Source organism: Dermacentor variabilis, chromosome 2 (genome assembly GCF_050947875.1).
Source record: "Dermacentor variabilis isolate Ectoservices chromosome 2, ASM5094787v1, whole genome shotgun sequence".
Taxonomy (NCBI): Eukaryota; Metazoa; Arthropoda; class Arachnida; order Ixodida; family Ixodidae; genus Dermacentor; species Dermacentor variabilis.
In genome coordinates this window covers 44,749,249-44,774,770 of record NC_134569.1, presented here as the reverse complement: position 1 = coordinate 44,774,770, position 25,522 = coordinate 44,749,249, and the positions used below count along the sequence as shown (strand labels likewise).

Here is a 25,522-nt window from a genome sequence, read left to right as displayed (position 1 = left end):
AATGTGCGCAGTAGCTTGCTGAAACAACGAATGCAAAAAATGAATAAATCTGCGTTTCCATCAACGCGTACATGTACGATACATAAAAACAGCGTTTGAAAGCTTGCAGTGCGGTAGGTTCACGGAGAGGCATTCGTCTATATAATTTGCCGTGCGAATCGACGGATCATCCTGTCATTGCCTTTCCTAATATAAATAAAGGGGCACGCAGTTCAATGGAATATGGAACTGCTACAAACATACAAAGGAACACGGATATCGCGTCAGTCAAGTGAGGTCACGTGACGTCCGCGCATGGCGTCGGCTTCGGTTTGCGACAGTTTTTGTCAAAAGGGAAACTTCTTTCGTGTTTTTCTTCGTTTGTGCGCGTTTGAACCCGAGTTGGCGCGTAAGTGAGGGTGAGTACAACGAAAACATTTACGCGCGGCGTGTGTGGCGTTACTTGACAGCTTGACAGCCTCGCTGACGCCAGTGCGACGACTGCGTGCATGACGCTGTTTGGTGCTCCGTCATGTAGGCTTAACGCGTTTTCTTTCAGATTTCCTTGTTTAGAGCCGCTTTTACCGATCCGGCAATAATTAAGAATGCTGGAGACGTGGTGCTTTAGCCTTACAGGCCTCTTAAAGCGATGTGCTGTGGAAGACGACTTGGGTACTTCTCGAGCCAACTAGCGTGCGGCACTACTGCGGGATGCTCGCACTGTTAACTTTTTGACTGCAATACTGCGTTAGTAACCACTTGTTGCACAATTAGAGTTGCCGAGGTGACTATTAATAAATAAGTTATACTCATGTAATGTGCGACCCACACATGACAAGCCCTTAAGGGCCTTTGTCGCCTCAACGGTCGTTTAACTCCCGCCATGAGTATTGACATCGAAAAGAGCGCTGTCAATCAACGGTTGACTATGCATGAATGTAGGGCTCACTGTCATTGCTTTCAATTTTAACGCTGCTTAACCGTTGTCGATTCGTACACAAAACCACTGGGCACGCCGTGTGCTTCGGTATTTGAAAGAGTGCTTAAAAGGCGCTTGTATTCTTTTCTTTCTTTCCTTTTGTTGCAATGTTTGCGATGTCATAACGACCAATAGCTGAAGAGCGTGGGGACATTTGCGCTCAATATCGCAGTGACGGAGCTGGCGGGCCAGCCCCCGCCGGTTCAACTACTGGAAGTGTGCTTATTGATTTTGGCCTTTTCGTACGCAGAATAATGAATTGACAAGATGCAGGGAGCGGGGCGGAAGAAATTGGTCGAGCTTAACCCCCATCTGACCTGTGTCCTATGCGGCGGCTACTTCGTTGATGCGACCACCATCATTGAATGTTTACACTCATGTAAGTTGCGTGCAGCACGTTACAGATTTTCTTTTTCTTTGTATGATGGATGCACTGTACATTATCGCTAAAAAGTACACACCGGCATTTTTTTTTTTTTACCAGGACGTACGGTTGATAGCGCTGCATTAGTTAACATATAAGCGGAAACCTTAACACAGAAAGACTTGAATTTGGTTCGGCACTCGCCGAGCGGCGGTGATCTGTCTGCCAGTACACTTTACGAAAACATTTGTGCGAAACTTCCTGCCTCAGAGTTCAGATTTCTTGCCGGCACAACCTCAAATATATATTATGGCCTCAGAATTAGGTGGCCTCAAATATGCAGATGATGCGCGAAATGAAATACACGCGCCATAAGCGCATGTCTGTGTAGTTCATTGAAGGGATGTTTCTGTAATAATTTAAGGGCTTGAATGTCTGTCCGAGCTAAGTTGGATCAGGTTGACTTCACCAATATAAGCAGTAGAATGTCCTTTGATGAAGCATGCATAGCCATTGTTAACCTTTTTCACCTGAATACAGTAGGTAAAAAACTGTATTGGCCTGCAGATTCCAGTAACAAGCTATTTTATAGCATAAGTTTAAGTGCTGCGATTTTAGGTACACAATGTTGCTTTCTTTGACAGTGCATTTAGTATTTTCAAAGTAACTCTCGAGTGAATTTAACACCTCTCATAACATTTAGATATATAGGTGATTTTCAGTCCATGCAAAACAATTTCAGGCATAATAATCATCTGACAAGTTCTTTTTACGCAGTGCCACTTGACTGATGTCTATTCATGCCATTGTTAGCTTTTGTTTTATTGGCCTCTGTTCTGACATGAGTAAAACTAGCGTTATAAGTCATTTTGCTTAAACATTGTTTACTCATCCATGAAAAATTTGTTAGCCATTTCATTAGCTGACAGGAAATACACCAGCGATCATAACTTTACAATCTCCTTGTGCCACAACATCAATTCACCCATCGACGCAGCCATTTGAAGAGCACCATGAGAAAATGAAAGCTGTGCATTTTGAAAGCTTAGAGAACTGCAAGGCCTTATAGATCACTATTCAGGACCAGTTGATTCACTTGATTTCTTGAAGTGTTCATTCAGCAAAAATAGTAGGTTATGTGGAAGTCACAGGATGCGCAGCTAAGGTTAGTTTTGTCTAGGGTTGTGCAAATATTCAATGTTTTAAATACGAATAAAATAGTCTTCACTATTTCTAAATTGGCAAATATTCGTTTCCGTTCAAATATAAGGGACAACTGTTATGGGAGTCTACAGTGTGAGGTAGTGATGCAAGTCAGGATTGTTCCAAATGACTCAGCTGCATGAGAGCTGCAGCTGGCACCACTTTCTGAGTGGGATGGTGAAAATAATGTTGGCTCAATAATTTCCGATAGTTAAGTAAAATTGCCTCACTCTTAGGCAGCCTGTATACAGAGATGTCTCGATTTAGCCAAACCCATTTATTATTTGTCCAGTTTTCATGTTTGTACCAATTTAAAACAATGTTGAGTGGTGTATCACACTTCTCTCCTTCAATGGAGACAACACTCACATGCATTGATAACATGCTGTTACCTTGTTTTATAAGTCATTGCAACTTGACAACTGCAAACAGTCCTCATTTATGACTGCCTCAGTTAAGGGGATGTCCAGTTACGAATGGTATTGCATAATGCATGTATGAAATAATCTAAGCAACCTTCTTTTTCTTTTCTTAATCCAAGCAGACTCTATGCAACCTTTTATTTTTTTACTTTGTTCAGAAAGGAGAGAAAATATTTTGTTCCATATTTGAAGGTCATTTTCTCGAATATTTGTATTTGATTAGAAAATTTTGCTATTCAAACACCCTTAGTTATGTGTAAACTGCACAGGACATTTTTACATCGAGCACTTGCATGAATGCATTCTTTGTACTGTTCACCACAGCCATCCAAAAATACAGCATGCATTTTTCCTCTTCTCTCTTTTCACAGTCTGCAAGACGTGCATCGTAAGGTACCTTGAAAAGCACAAACTATGTCCAGTGTGTGACGTTCAAGTGCATAAGACACGGCCACTTTTGAATATCCGGTAAGTGGTTATGGTCAAGAGGTGCCTAACACAATGTGGCCAGTATTCCTAGATCACAAAGCAGGCTAGAGTAGGCAACAAAATGGGCAAAGGAGATTTTATGGAAGCAAGTGTTTGCAGATAGCTCTGGCATAAAAGCTGACTGTGCATTCATTCAATTTTGGTGCCTAGCCTTGTGTTTAATGGCAGCTGACCAGTACATCTTGGGTATGCTGTGCTTTCTTTGTGCAGAAAGAAAGTGCTCTTTTGTGGGCTTGAAAATATGGATGCGTACACGCTGTAGCCACAAAAGCTTTTTCTTTTTTCTTTCTTATTTTTTTTTTTTTGTGCCATAGTTCTCATGATACATGTCAGGTAACTTCTTGCAAAATCTATGCCACTTCTTTGCTCCAACACATCGAGTGTTTAAACACGTTGTTTATTCTGTAATGGTGATGTGCAGAGCTACCGTTCTGCCATGACTGAAATGTCCTGGCTTGAACACCTATATAGTTTTGCTAGTGCAGCCATTCCTTTGGATTGGGAGCAAACCTTGCTTGATTGGTGGCATGCAGTCACGCCTGCTCTTAGACATCAATATTTTAATTGTCCAACTTATGGAAAAGAGAACTTGCAGATAAAGAAATAATGTTTAAGCATGTTTGTTTACCGCGCCTTCAGCAGAATTACTATGGGGTTGTGTGGTAATGGCACTGACTTTTTTTTGTAGGCGTGGAAAACAAACTTCTTAAACTTCACATTATTCCTTCCAACTTAAGCCACAAGAGTGCTCTCACTGATTTCATTCCATTGAAATAGCATATTGTGTGAACACTGAATAAAGAGCCTGAGTACAAGGCTTGCTGAACATAATCTCAAACAGAAAGTAGCGAAAGGACAAAAAAAATAGAGACTTAAAGCTTGCATGTCTACGTGTTGCTCTATGCGACACTTATTTTATTTATGCATTTATTTTTTCACGCAAATTTCTCACTTCCCTTCTTGCAGGTCTGACCAGACGCTTCAGGATATCGTGTACAAATTGGTCCCAGGCCTCTTCAGAAGTGAGTGGTAGTATCAGTTTAAAGCGACTTGGGTGTGTCACTACAACAAAACATAAAAGAACAACCAATGTTACCAACATTTGTTTTGTGTGGTGCATGTATCCAGAGAGCTGATATCTTGCCACATTGTTCACCTCGCAAAAGGGGCAGTTGTGTTGAGAGGTTAAGGATCGCTTGATGGTTGGCTAAGATTGCGTGAATATGCGCAGTTTCAGACTCTCTCTCTCTCTCTCTTTTTTTTTCTTTAATGGTTCCCATTTTTGCCTCGCTGCTTACTCACTTATATACAATTACAGGGACTTTGTACTGAGATACCACGTTTACTCTATTCTAACTAAGCCCTTGATCGTAACATGCACACGGTTGTCAAGGCCAGAAATGAAAAATGCAATGCTCTCAATTGCAGCAAACACCCTGGCTTTCAGTTTCAGTTTATTATTCATACAATTATTTACAAGAAATGGTACAGACAAGCGTCCCATAGCCAGATACTGCTCTGGGACCCTTCATTAATTGATGTATAAAAAAAAAATAATAAAGCAGAATATAGAGCAGAGAAACAAAAAATGGAATAAGCAAAATATAAGCAAGACACTGAGTGAGGACACACACAAAAAAGCAAAGAAAGAGAAAACACACAATCATAGCTGATTACACAGCTACAAATTAGCAAAATAAGATTATACAAAGTTAATCGGCAAGTAATTCTTAAGTTGGTGTTTGAGTGCTAAGTAGATGGCAATTTAATGGCGTGTAGTAGACTGGTCCAAAGTTTTAAGTGCACAGAAAGAGGAAGCATCTTTCCGTAATTAGTATGACATAAAGGTAACAGGAAATTTCCTTGTGCTGCATAGCTTTCATACTTCGAAAAATTATAAATGCGATGCCCTTGATATTCCACTGACCTGTTTTTCATGAGAGAGTAATGGTGATTGGCTCCAACAGGGAAAGAAAACTTATTGCATCCTAGCTACAGTAGACATCACTCATTGTTGCTGTTACGTTTTGTTAGTTATCTTCTTATTACTATCGACAGCCCAATAGCATCACATTTTTGGTGTCATCTATGCCATTTCAGATACCGCACCTCTTAAATGCCTTGTAAAGCATGGTGGCTTAATGAACTTGTGGTACAGCAGACTTCCGTTAATCTGACTCCATTTAATTCGATATTTCAGCAAATTGAATTGCTACCAAAGGTTCCAGCCGGTGCCATTGCATTTCTATGGGCATTATTTCATTATTTTGATCCTAGAATTGCCCTTCACCGGATAATTCGAACTTGATCAGTTAGCATGCATTCATATGGTTCCTATTGTACGTGAGACCAAGTGGAATCACCGCTCGGCAAACTCTGGCTGAACCTCAGTAGTGTGGATGTCGCATGGCGTCGTCTGCTAGCCACTACTTGTTTACATATGCACATATGGGGCACGTATCCCTCGAAGCCTGTTTATTGCATGGTTGTAGCACAGTCATAAATCATCGTGTGCATTTCTTTGACAATGTAGCGACTCATTTGGCTTTGCGCTGTAGTCTTTGCACTGCAGTAAAATCAATGACTGCATATGTTGAGCACACAATGTGTCATTGTTGCAATCATTCCAATTTTATTGCTGCATTTTGATTCAAGCGATTCACATAAAACCCTTGGTGTCATTTTAAACAAATGGAGTGGTTGCTGTGATACCTGAACCCAGCGCTTAAGCGATTCCCTGTGGTGACGTGTTGATGATTCTGAAATATCTGTGATACCACGAAACATGAACGAGCTGGCGTGAAATCACTCAGCAGTATGAAAGAAAACCTTAAGCATTCATTTTCTCGCAGAAGACAATTGGTCTTAGTCGTATAAGGTTATGACTGTTGTTACATGACCATCCTTAGCTGTTGCTGAGGTGCCCTTCTATTATGTGGATATCCTGCTGTGCTGAAATTTTTGCACTTTGGTACTTTGAGTATCCAATACAAGATGGAAGTGAAAATAAGGATCACGTGCAACCTTGCAGTAGCTAGACACAGGTGTTTAAAACTAAGTTGCTGGCGGTTAATAGAATGCGCTCTTCAGCATGGTGTTATTAGCTTGACAGAAGGTAACAGCCATATTACTTTCACAAATAAAGAAAGTAATGTAATAAGATTGGCTCTTAAAGTAATTGAAAATTATTTGCACCATTCTCATGCACGTAGTCGCTCATCCACTCATCCAAACTAATGCGGTGGCTGTACTGCCACCTATAGCCCTATCTCGCAGCCATTAGTCACACCTTTAGTGGCAGCATATCTCAGCCGAGCTTTAGGGGACAATGAATGCATTGAACACACATTATCTCCCATCAAAAACGCCTATTTTAGGCCTGCCCTTGAGAGATTTTTCAAGCAACAATGGTAGCTCACACTGATTACGGTGTTTACTTGATTCTAATGCTCACCTTTCCCCCCCTCCCCCAATGTAGTTGGGCTGAAAATTGTCCACGCACTGCAGTCGGATACAAAACTAAATCTGTGTTTGCACCTAAGCTGACCTTATAAAACTGGCTGCCATTATGCAACACATATTAGACCCTTGCCCATTTTCCTTGCTAAAAAATTAGTTGACCATTGCACTTTTACTTTGTTTACGAGCTTTAATATCATTTCTGCATTAGTTCCCTACTTTGGACACATTAAACACAGCTGTGCGTTTGGGTGGCATGTTAGAATGTTCCAAATACTGCCAAATGAATCAGTGGTGTGTTTTGCTGCTTTTTGTGCACCTTTAATTCTGCCCATTGGGTAACTCGGTCAATTTTGTCGATCCAGTCAGGGTTGAATCAATGGAAATCGACTTTACCACAGTTCTTGCAACTGTATTCTTGTCGACATTGTCAAATTCTGCTCTACTGTCAAATTTTATTTCATTTATTTGCTTCACCACTGATATGACACCCACTCCACTCACCATGCTTTCAAAAGAAACAGAGCCGGGTGCCAAACTTCTCCCTCGTCCAGCCTTCCTGCTCTAAATTAACGAATGAAACTTGCTGCCTCTCATTCTGTGTTGCGTGAAGACATTTAGCCAGAAACTTCATATTCAATACCGAAACTCAGCAAGAAAAAATTTCTCTTTCTGGTGTGTTGCTTGTAGGCAACACGTAAATAAAGCTTAATGCCAATGATGGTAGCTTGTCACTATTGCAGCTTTGGTTTTGAACTCAAATTTTGTGTCGTTTCAAAATGAGTTTTTCCAGCAAAAATGTGTGCGCTGGAATCAAGCAAATGTGGTGCCTGTGTTGGTACTTTCAATGTTATAAAACACAACCACAAAAGGCTAATGCCGGTAGTATACATACAACTGTGAGCTACCCTAAGATTGTTTGTTTGTGGCCAGCGCAGCTTTTTTATGTAAGGTTTTACTGATGGCACTTGCTCCTTTGTTGAGTCTTGCATAAGAAAAAAAAGAATTCGGGCCTGCACTTCATAACAGTTTTTGCAATTGTATTCTTTGCCTTCGTTGCACCAAGTGCTTAATCTCTTCAGAAAGGCACACAATGCCACACCCTTGTGAAAAACAATTGCACTGAGTGGTTACAAAATGTTGCTCTAGGTTTACAATTCTGCAAAATATTGAGTAGCAGGGAGTGGTGACATCACATTGTGCTAACTTTCTCCCTCTTTTTTTGAACAGATGAGATGCGAAGACGACGAGAGTTTTACGCCAGCTTGCCCCCATCTGGTCAGTCATTCCGAATATGCCAGCATGCTTACTTGAACACATTCATTAATTGTATCGTGCTTTGTTCGTTTACCTAGGGAAATAAAACAAAGGGCAAGCTGCATTTCAGATTGCAGATAGTGATTTACTCACATGGATGTGTAGTGTTTGTAATTTCCTAATGTTATAAAAAGGGTGCTCGTATAATTTATAATCTTAATTCTGCAAGCAATGTTACAATAACTTTATAAGTGAATCGAGCATACATTGAAGATACTGTGGCTTTGAGAAAGTTGTCATTGTCCCAGATAATTTGTAATACAAGTCTTTTCTCTTTTTTTTCCAAAAAATATGAGAGCGGTCCTACTGTGTTGCACAGGATTAGTGCCACTATTTTAAATGCAGTCGAATCTTTACGATACAATAGCGGTAGATCTGAATTTTGGGGTGATACAAATTTTAATATGTCTCAGCCAGAATGCACCAAATACAATGTGTTCTAGTTTAAAATAACTTCAAGTGCAGTGCTGGGCTGTAGTGGATGATCCGAATTTCTTAGCCACTGTGATATTTCTCTCAGCAGAGCATAGGCGCCTTATACAGTTTTGAAGTCGGGGGTCGAGATTTTGGTCTTCTGTTATCCTGAAGGATACCTGTGCACTTAAAAAGCATTTATTGTGCCGTGTAACGATTATTGACAACATAGGTGTAAAGAAATGATGGTGAAAATTTGCGAATTCCAAATTGATGCTCTCGACAACATGGTTAAAAAGAATGGTCAAGAAAGCCATTAATGACCTCCCGCTCCTAAAGGAATCTCCATAAGTAAGCAGAATGCCTCAACTTCACAGTGGGGCATTTACTTTTGTCTGTTATGGTTTGTACACATTTCAGATGTAGGTATACTTAAGAGTTGCCAAGCAATTGGTATCATTGATATTGTACTATATACAGAACCAGCTCCTGGTGATGTCGTACGTCTTGTTTATAATTGAGACTAGCAGTCCACCATTGCCAAGAAAGAGTTAATTACACTGCATTTCAATGTCAAATAACATGTAGTTTGGCAGGCGAGGCAGTGCCGTATGTTTGCGTGCATAACCCACACTAAGAATTTAAAAAATCTAACAGTGGAGTTTGGGTGCGGGCTTTATGCGAATTTTGCCTTGATGTGCGACTTCACGACAGTGTGAATGTCACACTGTCAGCGCGACAGTGCATGCTGTGCCGGCGTGAAGCCACACCACAAGGGGAATTTTGCGCTATGTTCTTTCTCCATTATTTTGTCCTAGTTTCTTGTGCTACTTTCCATTATGCCTACACCCCAACTAGCTGAGCAAAGCATCTTGCTCGATCACATGGAGCCTGTCCAAAATAGTGCTAGCAATCTTTTCGGTCACTTTTGCATGCATAACCACCGGAGGTGTTGGTGTCTATTGGCAGTAGCATTACTAGCACTGTGCTAAAGCAGCATGCATGGTACAGAGTCAAGATGATTGATCCTAATGCAATATTTGGAGCTAGTCAGCCGAGCATAACCCTTTTCAGACATCCAAAAAGCTTCTTTCTAGATCGTAATGAATTTTGTGCAATTTAACTTCGAAAACCGAAGCTATGGAAGAGCGTAATTGTCCCATATTTAGCAGACGCTCACAAGTGACATAGTATTTGCGCCTCACTGTAGTGTGAGCTGCGATCTCGCTGAAATGCTGTGGGCTTGCACGCTCGCTTCATTTAGGCATGGGATCCTAGTTGAGCATATCTTGGCACAGAACATACACTTGAAGTTATCACTACTTTAATCTATAACTGTAGCTGATTGTGGTGGTGCCCTCATGTTTAGGCCTGCAATAACTTAAGAAATTTCCCTCCACAGAACGCTCATCTAGGCCGATATCAAGCGAGGGAAGAGGAGACGTTCGCAACGTTGAGCGGCTCATCTTCAACCGTGAGGATTTGATCAGCGTGTCCCTGGAATACAGTGCCCGGTGAGTCAACAAGCAAAAATGCTTTTTGGTCGCGTGCTGACACTGTACAGTTTTAAGTGTTTGCAACCAAAGACTGCAGGCTGTGCAAGTGTTGGATGACACGCATATCTGTTTTGTCTTACAGCCCAGCACTTGGGCCTTGAGGCAATGCTTGGCACACTTGTTTTATACTTTGAGTATCACTTGGTTGCATTACAGCAGCGTTTGGTGCGTTAGGTTAAAGTTTAAAAGTTGGGCTAGTTGGAAATCATCCATAATGAAATGTACAATAAATGTTGAGAGAATGGCAATAACGCATTAGGGAGTGTTAAAGATAGGAGACATAAAGTTAGACAAAGCTGTTCGTTGGCCATGTGTACAAAAAAAAAATGCAAAACACGCACAAAGAAGTTCATTTTTGAGTGCAGAAAGCTGTTAGGGGATGCTGTTTTTAAAACTCCCTATTGTTACCCACAATGGTGGCTCAGTGGCTAAGGTGTTCTGTTGCGAACATGTGGTTGTGGATTCGATTCCTGGGCAGTGATTTCATTCTGATGGGGGCAGGATGCATAAACACTTGTATACCATGTTTTGTCCCACCTTAGAGGGCCCCTCACCAGGTTCATACATTTTGTGTTTGCAAGTGCACTGCATACAATGCGCGCTAATGATTGTGTCTGCAAAGTAATACGCCACTAGGCGTCACGTAAAGAGCTGAAATTTCAAACCAAATGCCGTGTGCCCTTCTCCTTGCGGGCGACGCACTCCCAGCCAAAGAGGACGCCGATTGCACAAGTGGGCTTATGTAAGTTGTAGTGCTGTGACAAATGACTTCGAGAATTATTCAAGGCAACATCAGTTATTTGTTTGATCTCTTGCTCCAGTAGACAATTTAAAGTTTAGAGAAATAATAAGACCTACAAACTGAATGTCTGTGAGTCATTGTTTCACTATGTCGTAGCAAGAGGGACTTACTTCCGGTTTTTTTTTTTTTTTTTTTTTTTGCTCGTTCTCATGTCATGCAGTTATGTGCACATGAAATAAAACTATTTGCCATTTTCTACCAGGTTCCAATGCACGATCATGCTCTTTGATCAGCTTGCGTCTCCCTCAATGCTTGTGACCGCTATACCGCAATAAGGTGTTCTCGTGGAGAGCACGCAAAATTGTCCGCCGCACGAAACAAGACAGATGCAATGGCTCGCACGCGAGACCATCGTCAGAAGTGCGCGACTCAACCAAAACATGATCCCCCGGCTCCAGTATGTGAGAATACATGGAAGGAATTTCGCTTGCGGAGGCTAGATGGGGGCAAGTGGAGAGTTGTCGATGTTGGCAGTGACGCTTGCCTCCTGAAATCATGGGTTTGGGGCACTTCAGATATTTATATCTCTGTTGTTAGGGAACTAATTTGAAAGTTCCTTGCGGTAGAACACTCCTTAGAGGACACGTAATAACTTCTAGCGTATAACCAAAGTTTGTTATGTGGCTTGGTGAGGGGCCCTTTAAAGAACACCAGATGTCCAAACTTAATTTTAGAGACCTCCACTATGGCATCTCTCGTGGTCCCACCATCCAGCTTCAGGGCATTGCCCCACAATTTAATTTTTAATAACAATATTGTTACGCATGAAGAAAACGAAGACCAGTGAACGTGCTTGCGGTCCCGAGTGGAAGAAGAAAGAACGACGCTCAGTTGATAAACCAGCTGACCGCTCTTGCGCTCACCTTCGCGTCTTAATGTAAACGGTCCCCTTCATCCGTAAGGGTTATAAACGGTCTCCTTCGCGCCTAACAAAGTGGCGGAGGTGCTGGGTACCGCTCACAACAACGGAACCATTACTGCCGCAGCGTCGTCGCGAAGGTGAGCGCAAGAGCGGTCAGCTGGTTTATCAACTGAGCGTCGTTCTCTTCTTTCTTCTTCCACTCGGGACCGCAAGCACGTTCACAGGTCTTCGTTTTCTTCATGCGTAACAATATTTGACAGGTGCACTAATCGTCTGAAGATTGTAGTGCACTAAAGAGTGTAGTGCAATGGAATAGCTATAGGAAGGTCTAGTGGAATGCTATGGTGTTCCATTGCGTCTGCTCACGAGGTTCTCTGTGTATGCTTTCCACTGGAGTGGACTGCAAACATGCTCGTATCCAGAGATTTTGGCACATGTTACAAAGACCGCACATTGTCACAATTAATTTGGTGTTTGAAAATAGCCACGGTATTTCTGCTTGTATGACACACCAAAAATTTAAGAGTAAAGTCAGGGTGCTTGTTATGTGCAAATTTCAGCTTGAGATCTGCAGGGTGTCTACCGACCGGGGAAACCGGGAATTCTCAGGGAATTTGAATAGTCTGGAAATACTCAGGGAATTTGTGCTTCCATCAGGGAAAAATTACCTGTAACTTTAATGAAAGGGAACAGAAGTCGTGTTAATGCTAGCTCTAGTAACAGAGGAATCGCAAAGAATCGTCATTGACGTCGTGTCATCGGCACGATGTATTGCCAGAGTAGTTAACGACCGATTTTCCGGACGCCCGATTTTTCGGACATGCCCTATAATTCGCACAACTTTGCGGCACCACCACGTATTCCATATACTCAATGTATATTGCCCTGACTGCAGGTCTGAAACGGCATTAATCAAAGCCACCACCGCCGCCATTTTGATTATCTCGCCGCCTCGAACCAGCACTCTCGCACGCAGATCCGCTGGCAGCCGTAGCCACTACCGTGGCAACGTTAAGCCTAGCTGCTTCTACGTTCGCTTTTAAGCTGCTTGCCGTGCGGTGCCGTGCGGTGCCGTGTTTTTCATTGAAAGAATTTGCCGCTGTCAGCAATGGCACCGACTCTGCCTTTATAATACTCGCGATTGGCTTCGAAGCTTGCAAAGCACAGCGCGTTGCGTAATGCCAGTCACCGAAAGTTAGTTTCGCCTCAGTAGAGTAGTGCTAGGCGGTGAAGCATAACAAGCGTGGGAAGGGGCAATTGTCATGGGACACAGTAGAGTGTTTTGGAATAGGGGCCCCAATATTTTGGGGCCCCAAAGAGCTTTGCGGGTGTTAGCGTTGGGGCACGCACGAGTGAAGAGATTTAAAATAGGGCTTTGCGTTTGCGGATAGCGTCTTGCGCTGACAGCGCCACTACGGTGTCTAAGAAGAACGATTAAAAATAATTAAATAAAATATATCATTTTATGATATGAATAGTAATATTGACTTGCGTGTATTCGCATTTAATTAGAATTTAGTGGTTATTCTTCAAGCAGCAAACGATTAGTTGTGCTTAGTTTTGAGCAACAAAACCAACTTTACGTGCCTTCCCCAGCCAAGCTTAGCCGTGTTAGGCCTACGAGCCATAAAATCCACACTTGAATTCAGAATCAGCGGTGTCTAATGAATCAATCTTCATAACACACGCTAGTTGAGAGAAAGCGATAACTGCAGTCACTTCTCCTAGCTTGCGAACTTCACGCGTTACCACGAATGGAACCCAGTTTGGTGCTAAGTTAGAGCCGTCGCTTCAATGGGTGCCGCCATGTTTGTTGACGCAAAGCTTTTGGGAACGCTATTTGAGCTCCCGCTAAATCGGTGAAATAGCATTCCCAACGCAAAACCCAAACGCAGTTTGCGTCTCGCGCATGCGCAATGGCTTCGACGCTATTTCTTTGGGGCCCCAAAACGTTTGGGGCCCCTATTCTAAAACTCTCTAGTATGTATTCCTTAATTATACACGCGTGCACCCCTGTCTCGTGTCAAAGTGTGAGCACCGATATGCCTAATAAGTGTACTGACAGGCTTTAAGCGTTTTTTTTGGACGTGCTTGTGGCAGTTTTAGCCCTTAAGGGCAGTTAAAGACATGCATTCATTTTTTTTTTTTTTTTTTCGGACAGCCAGATTTTTCGGATGTTTTGGCGGCTCCTATTGAGTCTGAAAAATAGGATGTTGACTGTACAACTGACCAAGAGGATGCTTCAAATGATCCATGGGGTGAAAGGGTGGCAGAAGGAGGATGATAACCGAAAGGACCGACACACTAAGGAATTAACGAGAAAGGAAGCGTGCCTGCGACGTGGCCAAAGTGCGCGCCCACGTGGGCCTCATCTTCAAAGCGATCTGCGATGTTTGCAGAGTGCGCGTATTGCCAGTAGCTTCATATGCAATGTGCTTTCTACCTTGCGTTAGCATTGAAGCGAGAGCTGTTCGAACGTCAATTCGCTCGCTGCTACTGCTGCATGTCCTCACTCCAGCATTTTTCAGCGAGTTTCTGCGGTCATCGAGCAAGATGCATTCATGCACACCTGTGTGCGCGTGACATTATGCTTGTTAATTTATTTAGTAAGCGAATGCGTACAAGTTTATACGGCCGATAAAACTATTATCCTTACTTTGTATAGCTATCTACTAACTTTTTATCACAATCGATGCTTCGCTTCTCGCGCGAGACTGCGACATTTTTTTTTCTCCGCCCCAGTCAGCGCGACGAATGCGCGGATGGAGCAAGAGCCATCTCGACGTCGGGCGCGCCGGACCGCGCTGGCCGCGTCCGGTTACGTTGGCTGCGCCAGTGCTTTGAAGTATAGACGTTGTTCACTCCACGTCAGACTATATACGCGGCATAACCGAGCAATTTTTTTCTCTGACTTTCATAAGTTCGAATTTTGTTTCATTCAAATTTTCATAGCATCCCCGCGGAATTTGAATTAATGAGCTTTTACTGTACTGTTAAAAACAAAGTTGAATGCTACTAGTCATCCGTCCAACATGCTGGTGGGGAGGTGGACATCATTCATGGTGACAGTGAGGGTGTGAGCACAAATCAGTAGCACGCTAGAGAATGGCAGATTCCCAGTCCATCACAAAAGCACTTCTTTTAACAGCCTTGGTATCTCAATGACAGCAGTACTCAGTTGTGGAAAGCATAAATACCAAGATCTTAGCATACACTGACGGTCACGAAGTGGCCAAAATTAATACAATTCCATTCAATACAGGGTCTTTCATAGCCTAGGTAGGTGCAACTTGGGGCATAAAATGAGTTGTTTTTGCATTATGTCTATACTCCGTTTCACGCATAGCAGGCAACGCTGCGGAACCTAAGCAAGTATTGTGACCATAGAAGTCTCATATGAGCAATTCACAGTGTGATCTGCGATGCAATGCTTTCTATGAAATAACTACTTTATGTATCACAGCTGCAACTTTTAGACACAAGTTTCCATCACATCACTTATTATGCATGCATATTTGTGCTTCTGTTAGGTGACATACTATCTTTCACTTGTGAGGACAGTGATGCGCTGTGGCTGCTGGTCATAGAAACGTGTTACTTTGTTCATGTGGTAGTAATAAAGTTTAGATCTATGTATTTCATCTAATACATACTTTACAATTTGCAACTTAAGAGTATGAGACTTAATTTTACATTGAATTACATAGCATGTACCTAATACCTTTCTTGTATGTGACGCACTATCTTGTGGTTGCAATGTGCACAGTAAGAGAAGTCTTTGTAGCCTTTGTAGTGTAGCCTGCTATGTATGAAACTAAGTACAAGGTGCTACAAGTATGCAGTGTAGATAGGTGGCAAGGAAGTGCAGTGCATGCTTTAGCAGGCATATCTCGGCCTTGCTACTACTGTACTGAAGTTCACATGCTCGTTTTCCATTTGCAGGGATATTCTGCCCATTCGACCATCGTTGCTGGGGCCTCCTCTACCTGAAAGCCAGGAAAGTGTAAGTTGCATATGGGGTGGGGCGTTTTCAAAGCAGCACATAGAAAGATATGGTCGTCTCATCCAACATCGTTACCATAATCCAATTGTAGTATCTGTTATCCAACTGGGTTACATAGCACAGTGGACTCCCTTTAAGGGCGGAGGTGTGGATCAGAGGTGAAGTTCTTTATTTCTTGTAGTAGAGCAATGAAATTTGGCATGCTTATTGGGAAGTGACTGAATGATTACTTGCAAAGTTTCATTAAGCTAGCTCCAGTAGTTTTCACATTATACATTTTTACTTGCATCATTGTTGTATGAAACTTGCAGAAAGCCTGGCATGAGAAAAAAACGTGGTAGTAGCCCACAGTTGCTCTTATATTGTAGCCATAATAATGGTTCATGCAGTGAAATTCACCAAATATTTTTACCACCCCGATTTTTTTTTACACAGAACATTATATTCATCTTAGTATAATGGAGACATTATTGTCATGTCGAACTAGTTAGAGAGTAAAAAAAAATGGTAGTAATTAAATAAAATAGGAATGTCACTGTATAGAGAACTTACTAAGGAATATAATGCAACAAACATCATGAAAATCCATCAAGCCATAGTTGTGCTACGCTTTCTGCAAGCAGGGCAGTCGGGTCAAAACACACTTCTGAGAAAACTGGCACTAAAGTTGCACAGCCACTACATGTCCATCAAAATGCCCCGGAGCTGTAATATTTAGTGCCTTTGCTTGCAGGTGTCTTCTTATGTGCTTTGTCTTTCATTTTTTCTGCACTGCGTGCTTCTTTTTTTTTTTTTTTTTTTTCATAGCTCTTCACCTCAAAAGCCCTTCCTTCAGACTTTACTTTTAATGACCAGTGTGAATCAGTAGGGCCACAAGCAGCATAGAAAAGTACCAATATTACTGCTAGGCCCAATTTCGTCTCATGCTCATTACAGCCCATTGCCGCCTAATTTCAAAGTTAAACGCACTAAGATTGGATTCACTGACACTAACTTGGCTCCGGAACTTTCTGTCTAGTTGCCGACAATTTACTATCGTTAACAATCTTTCTTCACTCCTTTCCTATGTCACTTCCGGCGTGCCACAGGGTAACGTTCTTGGGCCGCTACAATTCTTAATATGCGTGAATGATCTTCCTAATAACTTAACATCCCGAGTGCGATTATTTGCAGATGACTGCATTATTTACCACCCTATAACCAGTCCCGATGACCACCTCATTCTTCAAAATGACCTTCATCTCATATTCGATTGGTGTAACACTTGGTTAATGAATCTTAATTCGTCTAAATGCAAAGTAATGTCTTTCACCCGTAAAGACTCAATCTCTTCTTTCCAATATAACGTAAATAAAGAGCCAATTTCTGTAGCTACTTCCTACAAATACTTAGGCATTAATGTCGCACCAAGCCTTTCCTGGGCCCATCACATTAGTACTATATGTGCTAATATTTCAAAATCACTGGGGTACTTACGCCGAAACCTACATTATTCGTCCTCTAACATCCGTAGGCTAGCTTATCAGACGTTTGTTCGCCCCCAGCTTGAATTTGCCTCCCCAATCTGGTCACCCCATCATAACCTAATCAGCTTATTAGAATCAATTCAAAATAGGGCCGCCAGGTTTATCTTGCGTAACTACACCTACAATTCAAGCATCTTACAAATAAAACTTGATATTTCTCTTCAGCCACTAAGTACTCAATGCGATTTTGCACTCATATCATTATTTCACAAGTATGTTCATGCAGACAGGAAATCTTCTTTACGGCTTGAAGTCGCACCTTTCACATCTCGCAGATTACATAATCACCTCAGCTTCACACGCATCTACGGGAACACACATGCATTCAACTGGTCGGCACTTCCTCATGCCATTCGATTATGGAACGCTCTCCCTGATTTCATCGTCTTCGAACCTAATCCAGATAAATTCTGCCAGCTCATCAGTTCATATTCTACTGCGTAATTTCAATAAAGTGCACAATGCTTTTCTTTTTCTTTCCAGTTATGTGCTCTCTTGTTTATAAGCTCATTTCGCTTATTATTCTTGTATTTTTAGTATTGTTTAGTATTTGTACTGGAGTGGCAACATTATTTTTCATTGTTTATTAAACGAACTGTATCGTTTCTTTTTCTAATATGTACATTCCGGACCTTGTTATTTTGTACAATGCTTTTAATACTTGTATAAGATATGTATTCATTTTTCCACTGTCAATTAATAATGTATGTCTATTATGTTTTTCATATGCTCTATATACTCTTTTAATCTTATTTTAATGCCCCCCTTACCCAATGCTTCCTACGATGCCTGTAAGGATATTGTTAAATAAATAAATAAATATATAAGACATTGAGGCGGCCATGTAGAAGTGGTTCTTCTGAAACCGATTCAGACGCGTTGGCTTAGCCTGCATCCTCTGAGGCGATTGGCATACTCGCACTACACTTTGTTCCATGCATAGCAGTCAACGCTGTGGAGGCTAGAGAGACTTCTTGCAGTGGCTTCGTTGGCATTTTTATATAGTTCAATGTTCTTTCTTACTGCAGTTGTGCGCAACTGTTTTTTTAATGTAGGCTCAGTATTGAATGAAACAAGTTTTAATCCTTAGAAACAAACATACTGTGGTATACGGCTGCTAATGCATTGTTTTAAATTGTCTGAATTTTCGTTGGTCTTTTCGGTGTTTTTTCAACCCATCGCGAGGAGCCTCCCTTGCATGCTTGCATGAGCGAACGCTGTTGGCGCGCAGCGAAGCGTGGACAGAATTCACCGAGTGCTAACATTTCTTGACCGAACTTCTTACGTAGCTTCCACAGCATTGATTGCTATGTATGGAATGGAGTGTAGTCTGGCGCTTTCGCACGAATGTGGAAGGTTGTGGCCTCAGCTGCTCCAACTGTTTAGACTATGTGGAGAAGTGTGTGCTGTCACAGGCCGCAAAGTTGCCCAAGCAGAAGAAGATACAGGACTATTTCATGCGAAACTAAGCTAGTTTCACAACTTAAGTGCTTTTATAAATGGTATGTGCTTTTGTGACGTCCAATTCTTTAGCAGGCTTATATTGAATTATGCCCTATAACGAACTGACACACGTTTCTTTGCGAGTTCGATATAACTGGGTTCGACTGTATTGTCAAAGTGGCAAATGTTTGCCAATGAATGCTTTACATTTAAAACCGTGCAGAAAACGTGGTTTTTGCATATTTAAGATAACTGTTAGGGTTAGTCACTTTTGGGAATTGTAGCTTGAGGTGGTGGCAGCACGAGTGCTTGTGTCAAATGAATGAAAATTTTCAGTGGCCATTGAGTTTGGCCTGTAGCAGTAATACAACTCCTTTGAGTCGATGCAGTTTGAAATTTTGTGGGGTCAATAACCCAATAGCCATTGAAAAGTGTGGATAAACATAAACAGAATAGTATGCATTGTAATGAATTTCTGTGTGATGGGAGCACCTGTTTTTAGCCTCCAGGCAGCCACCGGTACCTCCTTTGTCCTGGTGGATTTACCGTGGGCCACCTCAAGAAATTCCTGAGGGCAAAGTTTGGTTTGTCCAAGAACCATGAGGCAAGTAGAAAACTGGCCTGTTTAGTGAAGTTGCTAGGTTTTCATTTTGGCCAGCAAAACTATTTTGCCTCTGCCTCACAGTAAAAAGGCCCTGAATATGCTTGGGCATCTTGGGTGAACAAGCATAGTGTGCACAGTAGCCATTAGTGATTGGTGTGTGTCAAAAGTTTATTGGTGCACTGTGAGGAGGTAATAGATGTCAGTTACTTAAACACCATTATTAACAAGAGATTTATAATTATTCAGCCTTTATGTCCGGGGTTTCTTAACATGCATGTTGTTCTGAATCAAGTGTTAACCAGTTCAGAAATATTCAGTTGTGCCTCGACGTAGGTTGGCAAATTGGGCAGAGGGGAGATTTTTTCTATCTTTTTTTTATAGATTTTAATGAGATTGGTGCTGTTCAGTCCTTGTGTCTATTTCAAATGTGTACAGTGCAACCTTGGTAAAGCTTGAAGAATATTCAGATTAAGGAATTTCTGAATTAGTTAAATAAAGGATTTTTTCTGGGAGTTAAAAATGCCGAAATTTCTTCTATAGGCACATGGCTTTATTTTGCAGCTGCACGGTTACTTAAAGGGGCCCTGAACCACATTTTATCAAAGTGGGGGAAGGCATTTGAAGTGAAAATAGGCTATTTCAGAAATTCTTCTCCCCAGAGAGTGCTCTAATGCATTCAGCAGAGTCATTGGCAATCAAACACAGCCTCCGCTGTGCACCCGTTCCTTCTTCAATGCCTTGCACTGCAAAGACTACGGCACAGTGGGGCGTGCCCACAACGCTTTGCCTTGCAAGTGTCACCGTGGCACGCAGTTGAAATTTCATTTTGGATATTAACGTATGCAGACTTCCACGTTTGGTGCCTACGATGCGCTAAACATGAGCCAAACGCAATTGCCCTCAGCAAGCCATAGTGCACTTAGCCAGTGGACTCTTGGTGGCACCCCGCGGTGGGGGCCACGCAGCCGACCGCAGCTTGATGTCAGCTATTCACCAATAGCAGCCATCTAAGAGAATGACGAAATAGTGCGTCTAAAAGAGAGTGAGGACAGGGCCTTCTGTTGAAAAGCGAGAAACTTCGCAATCCACTTGCGAGCTCCACGCACCGTGTTCAACAGCAAAACTTGGTGAGATGTTCACAGCAGCTTATGTTGCTTGTGGACCATGTTATTTCACCAAGCCCGAGGGGTGGTTCAGGGCCCTTTAAAGTGCGTGTAAGTTGCAGAAACACTTAACGTAGGTTACGGCATTCAGGAATATATTTTTGGCTGGATAACATCGTGTGCTCTTCTGGAGTCATGGCCATTCCAGTCAGGAAAATGGATGTCCTGTGCCTTGCCCACCACAAGCAGCATGTTCTTCTGTTGCTTGGTGATACTTTTCAAGCATTTCAGCTGGCATCATACAGCTGAAGAGATGTAAAATTATCGAAGGCTAGCTTGCACGTGTGCTGCATGTGTGTGAGCCGCACGGCACTGATGTCTCGGATTTACAATACTGCCATCTCACAGGCCGATGTTTAATGTAGTGGTGCTAACAAAGCCTAATCTAGTGCTCATGCTCTGTGTATGCAGGTGGACGTGATGTACATGCATGACCACCTCCTGGATGAATATGCTCTCATGGACCTTGCCTACATTTACTCTTGGCGGAGGGTAAGAGTGTCTTCGAATGCTATAGCACATATTTCAGCAGCTGCTGTGCTTCTCATTCTATAAACACTTCAGCTTACAAGCTAATCTCCTTCGGAACTCCTGCTACTGTCTGCTAAATTTAAGCAGCTTTCACTGCATTGCCAGGAAAAGTTGTCGCTGCTTATAGCTGTGATGAAATGAAATGAGTTGCTGAATTGAGCCTACATTGAAATCCTGTAGGCATTTCTTGTGCCACTAACTTATCCTTTCATTTTCTGTTGCTCAGCTCTTCCTTTCTTCATTTTATGATTGGCTTTAAGAGGAAGCCTTAGCTTAGAGGCTGCTGTCTAAATACATAGGAAAGGAGAAATTGTTTTTCACCGCAACCACCGCACCAAATTTGAGTTTTGTTGTATATAAAAGAATAAGTTAAAGTCTAGTGGCTGTTTGTAGCAAGCTTTAGATCTAGGCCGTTAAAAGAAGAGTTGAAAGTTGCGAGTTTTCAGAAAACGAAACTATCAAGTTTACAATTCTGCAGCTCGGAAATGAAAAATGATGTTGCAATTCTGTAAATTGCATTTTCTAGTACATCTAAAACGGATAAAATTGACGTATTATGCAAAGCTCTCAAATATACCACTAATATATGAGTAGGACTTTTGCAACACCCTTGTAAGAAGTGTAACAAATTCATGTAAAATAGAAATGAATATATCAAGTTTGTCCGCTTTGGATGTTCTAACGGATGCAGTTTACAGAACTGTGATATCTGTTCTTAGTGCAAAGCTGTGAATTAGGAAATTTCTTGTGTCTCTTTTTTTATCAAACTTACCAATTTTTAAAAATTCCTGTTCAGATATTCAATCGCTAAATAAAATTCCACTTCAACAGTCACTAGAATTTAATTTTTTCTTTCAAATGCAACAACTTTCATTAAGATTGGTCCAGTGGTTATCTCAGAAATGTCTTCCTGTGTTTTACACGTATTTCAATAGGCGGCACCAGAGTTGGGCTCGGGCTAAAGCTTCCTCTTAAGCCTGTAGTAACGTTACTGGAGCAAAGTTCCTGTTGCTTTTCTCGTAGTCTTTCTCTCTGGAAAGGTTTAGTAAACAGATACTAGAATGCACCCATCCCCTCGCCACACGTGTGCAAGATAAACAAACAGCAGTACATCTTCTCTGACTTGTTACAGAATGCCCCCATGCGGTTGCTGTACCGATTTCCTGTGCTACCACCATCACTCATGAGTTCGAGCTCAAAGGCAGATGAAGCGGTCCCTGTGCCACCAGATGAAGGAAAAAGCATTTTCATCGGATCCACTGCATCCCATCAGACCAATGACATGCCACCAGCTGGCTCTGCATCAAGTAAAAGGGGACATGCTCCTTCCAGTGGTGCCAGTGCGAATGCTAATGCAGTGTGTGCCACCAATCCTAGCCATGTGAACCCCGCAAGTGGTAACTGCACTGACACAGGCAATGGTAGTGCTAACCGCTCCAGTACAATTAACCGTGTCAATTCTGGTTTTTCCCAGAATACCAGTTCACTCAGCAACAAGGACACTACTGCTGCTGACATAGCAGCGGACTCTCAAAAGCCAGTTGGGCCAATCAACACGAATCGTGAAAGCTCTCCTGCAAAGCAGCCTGTTGAGACTCCTTCAAACAAGCGTGTAGAAAATGCTAGGTCTAAACAGGGTGCTGTTAGCTATACTGGCAATGTCAGTGGTTTGTCATCAGCAGGAAGCCCACAGCAACCACGAAACCAACAGCCATTACAAAGTCAACAATTGCCACAAAGCCAGCAGCCATCCCGAAGCCAGCAGCCATCCCGAAGCCAGCAGCAACCACAAGGCCAGCAGCCATCACAACAATCGCCACAAGTGCAGCAAACTGCACGAAGTCAGCAACCACCACAAAACCAACAACAAAGGAGCCCACAAGTTGTTAAACTTCCTGCAAGCATGGAGTGCGCTCCTTGTTTGCCCACGCCTCGTGTTACTGGCATCAAACCCGGTGTTGAACAGAAAGTGCCGTCCAGTGGGGCAAGTTCCAACCAGCCAGCGGCTTGGATTGGCCGCACGCCCGGTTCCAGCCCACCAGCTAGTCGTGTGGTGACCAGTGGACAGAGACCTGGAAGCAAGGCTGCCGTGTTTTCGAAGACTACACCACCATCACATCGCAGGAATGGTCTATCAACAGCGAATGGTGTGCACGGCAATTTGCGACTCATCCTGCCTGCGCCAGCTAAGGCTAATGGTCTCACGGACAGTAGGGAGGTGTTGCCAAAGGCCACTAAGGCAAGCAGTCGACCGAGTGACAGCCCAAGCAGCCCAGCCAAGCGGCCACACTTGGACTCACGGCCTGGCAAGGAGGCTGCGGTGTCATGACCTTGGACACCTATGCGCGTGTGTATATAGGAAGGCACAGCACAACTACTTCAAAGCAGGTCGTTTCCAGCAAAGATACAGGTGCGTTATTGCTAGTGAAGTGCAGTTAAGACACAGATTCGTTAACTACAGCAGTGCACTATGTCTTTTTGTTCTTGCTGGTAATCCATGTGAGTATGCTTTCGCAAACTGGAGACAGTTCATAACACATGAAGACATCTGCTGACAGCATTTCTTCTTTACCACAAGCTGATTATAAGGATGGTTGGTGAAGGCTTAAAAGTAAGGTGTAATAATTTAGGCTACCACAAATGGCTTGCGAATTTTCTGTCCTGTATGTTTCAAGAACGTTAACTATTGTTTTGTTTTCTCTAAGTTGTGCAGATAGCCCTCTTTACAGTATTGCCGTTAAAATGTGCAGGTAACCCTTCTCTTAGCAAGTCTGTCTCCTTTCTGCTCTCAGCATGGTGGAGAGCAGCACGTGCAGCATCATTATGGTTCTCTGCTGGACATATAAAATTGCTTTATAGGTAGGGTCACTTACGAGCACAATATGCAGCTGCGAACTTCCAGTACGAGTGAAAAATCAGGGCTGCAATTTTGTAGCGATGCCTTTTCCCAATTCTAATGCCTTTCAGCACTTCGTGTTCGTGAGTGGCCATGTTTGATGCTCCACGCAGGGCATCTCTTAACTATTCATGAATGCGAAAAGCGCCGAAAGGAATTAGCATCGAAAAAGGCATCGCTACAAAATTGCAGCCCCAAAGTAATGAGTAATCTCCTGGATGCTTGTCCTGCTTTGAAGTAGTGTTGCATACTATTAAGTTATTTACCTGGGGGCCACTGCAACAAGGAAGTTGAAGCAGTGCTTTGGACGCTTCATATACTGTGTGATACAGCTGTAAGCTGTCTCATTTCGCAAGCAATGCAAAGAGCATGCTTAGACTGACCACACCGAGCTTGTCACAATTACAAGGCACAAGAAGCCTCATGTTACATAGCAACTATCAGATGTGTATTATATTTTTGCACTTATATTGAAGCATGTGTATAAAGGATTTGTACAGAAATGAAGCCCCAGTGGTGCCTGAGCCATCATCATTTTTGACTAGCACTATCTTAAAGCAAACATACAGAGGTATTGTACAGAAATAAAGCTCCAATGGTGCTCTTGCACCACTTTTGACCAGCAGTGCCGTTTCCAAAGCTATACTCTGTTTTTCATCGAAGTGCCAGTTTGCAAATGTAATAAAGAACATTGAATCCTCAATTGGCAGATGGAAATGCCAATCCCAGATATGTCTGCAGACACTTGTTTTGCTTCAGCTACTGTCCAAGTTAAAGGGCACCTGAAAATACTTTTATAATATTAGAATGGCCTCACTTTTAAAGGACATCTCGTGAATCATCAAACCAGACATGCATCTGGTTGGCCTGCCTACCTTTCCTTCCTTCCTGTCTTCGCGAATCTCTTGCCTAAAAAATGTCGTGAATCCTGCAACTGTAAGTGGATTTATCGCACTGACATCTTGCTATCTCTCTTCGTCTCCGCTATTGTGCTGGAAGCTACACAGTGGAGAAGCCAAGGGGACAAAGCGTCATTCAAGAGTTGAGTGTCGTGGTGGCTGCAGTAGACTACACTGCACAGCACGCCTCTGCTATCTCAGAGGCCATGTGCAGCAGACATAGCTACGCCTAGTGACTAGATGAAATCATTTTCCAGTCATTTCGACATCGGTGGCATACATATTTTTTATTTAACTCCGAATTGGCAATTATTTGGCAACTGAGAAGGCTTTCATGATCACAAAACTGGCCAATAGTGTTGATGGGCCAGCTGGGTTCGATGACACCACATGATGGCTTTGTGGGAGCAAAAGCAAGCAATTTCTTGCTCTTTTTGACACTAAATTGTAAATTCCTTGCTGCATGCAGTGCAGTAATACGTGGTGATATGTGGCTCACATGTTCACAGCAGCCTTTATGACAGATTATGAACACAATACAAAAATGTTGACAAAGTGCTTTAGGCCCCCTCTGAAGATTCAGGTCTATGGGCTTGGGAACATGTAAGGTT

At 42.5% G+C, this 25,522-nt stretch overlaps 1 protein-coding gene across 2 annotated transcripts; it reads left to right on the top strand.

Annotated features, from left to right (window-relative positions):
* The first annotated feature begins 265 nt into the window (after positions 1-265).
* LOC142571737 (uncharacterized) lies at positions 266-24,740 on the top strand. 2 transcript variants are annotated; one of them, XM_075680305.1, is made up of 10 exons: positions 266-398; positions 1,209-1,337; positions 3,319-3,415; positions 4,403-4,458; positions 8,126-8,173; positions 10,029-10,140; positions 15,789-15,849; positions 19,321-19,422; positions 20,997-21,077; positions 22,249-24,637. In XM_075680305.1, exons 2-10 carry the CDS (start codon positions 1,226-1,228, stop codon positions 23,443-23,445), a joined length of 1,866 nt encoding a protein of 621 aa, XP_075536420.1. In that variant the 5' UTR covers positions 266-398; positions 1,209-1,225; the 3' UTR covers positions 23,446-24,637. The 2 variants fall into 2 exon arrangements, with proteins under 2 accessions (XP_075536420.1, XP_075536421.1); XM_075680306.1 differs by lacking the exon at positions 266-398 and adding an exon at positions 707-726 and having other exon boundaries at positions 22,249-24,740.
* The last annotated feature ends 782 nt before the right edge of the window (positions 24,741-25,522 follow it).